This window comes from Mesocricetus auratus, unplaced genomic scaffold (genome assembly GCF_017639785.1).
Source record: "Mesocricetus auratus isolate SY011 unplaced genomic scaffold, BCM_Maur_2.0 Super-Scaffold_100003, whole genome shotgun sequence".
NCBI classification, from domain to species: Eukaryota; Metazoa; Chordata; class Mammalia; order Rodentia; family Cricetidae; genus Mesocricetus; species Mesocricetus auratus.
This window is the reverse complement of record NW_024429188.1, coordinates 28,761,801-28,766,936: the sequence shown is the minus strand read 5'-3', so window position 1 is coordinate 28,766,936 and position 5,136 is coordinate 28,761,801. Positions and strand designations below refer to the sequence as shown.

At 39.2% G+C, this 5,136-nt stretch overlaps 1 protein-coding gene across 1 annotated transcript; it reads right to left on the bottom strand.

Annotated features, from left to right (window-relative positions):
- Window positions 1–1,855: 1,855 nt before the first annotated feature.
- Window positions 1,856–4,740, bottom strand: LOC121139932 (protein PPP4R3C-like). The gene has a single exon (XM_040743950.1). The coding sequence runs from the start codon at window positions 4,738–4,740 to the stop codon at window positions 2,368–2,370; it is 2,373 nt and encodes a 790-aa protein (XP_040599884.1). The 3' UTR covers window positions 1,856–2,367.
- Window positions 4,741–5,136: the final 396 nt, after the last annotated feature.

Genomic DNA, 5,136 nt, shown 5'->3' with positions numbered 1-5,136 from the left:
GGGTTAGTTCTACTGTGCTTCCTAGGCAAGACCCAGGGCCTGCTTTCTCCCGTCTGCAGCTGATAAGGGAGAGGGTCAGCTCCCTTGCCTGCTGCAGGAGACAAAGAACAAGAGGCAAGGAGGGGGCATCTTTCCCTTACCCATGTTGCTGCATCACAGACAGATAACAACTGAGGACAGTTCTTCCACACTCATGCCCACCAGCAGGGTCAGCTCTACTGTGCTCTGTTGGGGGAAGTCCTGTGCATTTGTCAATAAAGTACTGTTGAGCCTATAGGGAACCAAGATAGGAGGGACTAGGAGTCCAGGAGAACTCTGGGAAGGAGAAACACAGAGAGTTCGAGATGTAACGCCATGGGGTAGGATTCCGGACCTATTCTCCGGTAAGAGACATATTTAGATTAACAATTATGGGGTAATTGCTTAAGTCAGAGCTGTCCAGTAAGAAACAAGCAAGGCCAACAGCTTCATAATTCATATAGCCTCCTGTGTGTTTATTTGGGACTGATACGGCTCTAGAACCAGGCTGGCGGGAAAGCGGCTCTGGAACCAGGCTGGCAGAATGGCTCCTTCTCAAGGAAAAAGCTTCTCTTAACAGTGCTCCCCAGGAGAGGTGCAAGGCTTGTACTCCCAAGAGCTATAGCCAGTAAGGAGCAGGGCCGTTCTCCCTAATGTTGTAGCTAGTGAGGGGCACATCCACCTATACGCAGCCCTATCCTTTCAGCCTCCAGTGTTATCAGGAGCCATGGACATCTACACAGACTGCAGATTTAGGATGGCCTTTGAACCATGCATGGGTCTTGGCAGCAGCCCAGGCCCAAAACTCACCTTGGCACTGAGTGGCAAGTAAGCCACACACCTCAGCAAATGCCTCCCAGTCTTCAACCCTTCATATCTGGCTCTGCACAGAACATGAAACTGCCTGTCTCTTTCCCCCATACGACAACACCATATTTTTGCTCACCATAATTTTTTCACCATAATACTGCCCACCATTCCTACCTGAATTTTCTCCTTGGTGTCCAGAGCAGGCCTCCCTGAGTCACCTTCACCTGCTCAGTTTCATTGGGCCTGAGCAGGGTTCTATTTTATCCTCAGCTCCAGGGGCAGGCAGTCCCAGGCTTGTGTGTGGGTTAGACTGAATATATTTTACAACATGAAATGGCATAGGCATTTTGGGAAGAGATATGGAAGATTGTGACATAGAATGTATATTCTTGGGTGTTAAATAGGCAAGGGATCAATTAGTAATAATTAACAGAATCTATACTTAGGAGACAAATTTCTTGGCATATTTATGGAGTAGTTTTTAAAGACAGAAATTATTGAATATGAAAGACATAGCTTGAAGGTGTGTGACACAGTACCATGGGCTGATGTCCTGGACTAAATAAAAAGGGAAACTGAGGTAAGCATCGGAATTTATCTAGCTGCTTATTGACTGTGGGTGCAATGTGACATGCTGCTTTAGATTCTTCCCAATATTGACTAGTTTACTCCTCTATCTTCCCCCACTGAGATGAAATGTATTCCCTAAAACCATAACACAAATTAAAACTTTCTATACTAAGTTGTTTTTGTTAAGTACTTTGTTTCATAAACTAGAAAGAAATATGTCTATCCCACAATGTACCTACAACTCTGGGGGAAAGGACAAAGCTTCATTATTGAATGAAGAAATAACTTTAACAATCAGATGTTTGGTGAATCCTGTTTCATTTCAGGAGGAACTAGAGAACGTACATTATGAAAAGGAATGTTTTGATACTCATATTTGATATTTCTCATTTAAAAAGAAGTACATTAACAACAGCTCATTTAGGATCCAGCTAATAATTTTATTCATGAATGTATGCATTTAATTGTACTGAATTTTGCTTCCCTCCTGTTATTAATAATGCTGTTTTTGCTAAGTCTTAACAAAAAGTTGAAATGTTTCATTTTATTTTTACTGTGATATTGACTTTTCCTTCTACACATACAAAAACTTCAATTTATGAAAAGAATGCCACTGTTAACCCTTTTGTGAAAGTAGGATTTGCAATAAAACTTTCATAGTTGGCTGTAATATAAAGGCCAGAATGAGAATTGTATTATTTTATCAGACTGCTTCCACCTCCCAAACCATGCTTCCAAAATAAGATGTTCTTGATGAGAATTTATCACTTAGGGGTTGTTATTTTTATGCTATGCATCTATATTATGGAGGATAGTCTTCATAGAAATGTGAGGCCTTTTATTCATTATATCTGCTACTTATATTACTATAATTAAAAGTCCATAAGTGAAAGATATTTTAATTAGGTATTTCAGTTTGTGATATTTTAGAATTGTATTTTAATCAAAAACCGAGGGCCTCATCTGATTTTATGAATCAAGTTTAGATCTTTTGTGAGGAGGTTCTTTCTCTTCATCAATGTCATGATGGTCTTCATGGTCGTTCTCATCATCATCATCATCTGGGTAGTCCACTGAAGGAACCAGGCTACTGTAGTGTGGCTCATTCTCCCTATTAGCAGAAGCATCAGAAGGAGATGAAGAACAGTCAAAGGCTTCAGATGTTTTTCTTTCTGACTGTTCTACTTCATTTTCACGTGTATCTTTAATTCTAATAAACATGTCATAGTTTTTTGCAAAATCACTTGCAATTGGGAGAATAGCATCAGTTCTTTCTCCGGGACACATTTCTTCCTCGTCTTTTACCTCCATTGCATTCATATGTCTGCTAGATATTTTCTGGTATATTATATTATGTAAATTCTTTCTCATTTGTCTTTCGGTTTCCTTCCTTTCTTCAAAATAAACTTTCAAATCATTAAATGCCTGGACATACCCAACTGATTCAGAAGCCACAAAAATTTTTTCTGCAATATTTGCAGTAAGAGACATGATGTTTTCTTCTCTTATAAATTCAAACAGCTCCATAATAGCTGAGTTTAACATGTTGCTTCGTGTCCCATTACGTAAAAAAGCTTTTATAACAGGTTCAAAAAGATTTTGCTGTATTATGTAAAGATTATAAATTTCATCATTAAGTGCAATCATATGTCTCATAAACCTGATAGCACACAAAACCAGAAACTTGTGCTTTGAACTCATTAGCACCAGGACTCTGCTGAGCAAGTTGTTACCCACAATATAATTTCTAATGTATGTTGTGTGGTGTTTTACACAATAGCTGAGTAATTCTAAAACAACTCCAAGCAATTGTGCATTTTGATAATTATCAGGAGAGATGCTTGCCCTGTTATCATCACTATTCCTTCCTGTGATGGATAAAATTGGTGATGCCAAGATATCCAGGCAATGCATACAGAAGAAATTTATGAATTTGCTTTTTTCAGATCCATCCACTGTTGTGCGCATGCTTCCAGGATCAAGAAGTGTACGAAGAACTGCTGTCAAACTTAAAACGTATGAAGATTCAGGATCTGGATCGCAGATGATTTGCTTGATCATTATATTCATGATAAGATCATCATCATTTTTGCTGGTCCGTGCTTCTTCTATTGTGTAAGCTCGGATGATCTGTGGATTATATTCTACTACATGAGTAAATATGTCTATAGCAGCTTCTTTTGTTTGGTAGTCTTGCGTTTGTACTGAAAGTTTCAGCGCCTTCATGAGTCCAAGCTTTATCGCTCTTTTCAATATGTTTTTCTTTAGAGAATTTAATATGTTAGCAAATTCACAGAATTCCTTGAAAAAAAGTAGCAACTCACGCCGTCTTTCATGACCTAGAGTATTATCTTTTAACTGAGCAAACACTTCAAACATAAAGATTTTATCTTCCTGAAGCATGGTAACTATTTCAACTTTGTTGTAAAAAATAAAAGTAGTAAGATCAGAAAGATGATGCTCCTGAAACTTGGACGGTGTAGGAAATAGGAAGTCATGAATATATTGAATTCTGTAGGTCTGATCTATTGTTTGCCTGAGTTTGGAGCATGTTATTGGCCTAACTTCCTTCAATTTTGCATTTTCAGTTAAGAATTCCCGGTGCCGATATGGCTGATCCAAAACAGGGTCATACTCAAGGCAGCCCAAGACATCCATGATACATTCATCGGCAAACATGACCTCATACAAATGCATATTGTTGAGAAACAATATTCCTCTAATAATGAAATATAGGATATGTAAACCTTCCATGTTCTGTTGATCTTCACAAATGTGGAAGACCTGTAGCAATTTTTTAATGTAATCTTCATTTTTCAGAAGAATAGCTAGTCTTTCCTTGTAGTTTGGCGATTCCTCAACAAAATTAAATAATTGTGCAATCTGTACAAGTGTGCTGTTTTCACAGGTTTGCTTCTCACGCAGATTCTGGATCTGAGGCAGTTCTTGTAAAACATGTAAATCATCCGTAATTTCTTGTGTGATTTGTGCACTGGGATCTTTACCTTGAACTTCACAAATGTCTTCCCAGATGCTTTGACAACTATCTGATTCTCGGAAACATATTGCCACTGTACGGTTATTAGGTCCAATCCATGTAATTAAATGCCTTTTTAGTTTTCTATATGGCACATCAGGATGTATTTTGCACTCCATTATCAGTGAGCCATTTGATTTTGAGTGAACAAGCAGGCAAACGCCCTGCAGTCGTCCAATGTATTTAGTTGATATTTGTCCAGTTCCTAGATGGTCCCATCGCTCATCTTCCTTCAGGAGATAGACTTTTACACGGTGAAATCTGTCATGTGGGTCGATTGGCGACCTTGCCTCGCTGGGCCACATCGTTATGCAGATCTCAGCTTAGTATACTCTGGTCACCTTGTCCAGGACTATCGCTGAGGTCGCAATTCTGAAAAATCATCAGAGAGGACATTAGTGGGGGTTAACAGATTGGCAGAGGCTGAGAGAGGGTCTAAGGGCGTTAAAATCCCTGGGGAGGAAGGCCCTAATACTTCTAAATACACCACTATTGAACAATCCCCGGCAAACCTCGCTCCTTCGTACTTGACTCTCGGAGCCTGCTTTCGTTCTGGCAAGAATCTTATGATTCACCCAAGATTCTTCCTAAGAAGAATGCGCTTATGTAACAGATGCTGTTAAAGGGACCTGCTTCCCCGACCTCAAAAATCAAAGTCCACAAAATACTGCTTTGTGTTTTGTTTCCCAGAAGTATTTTCA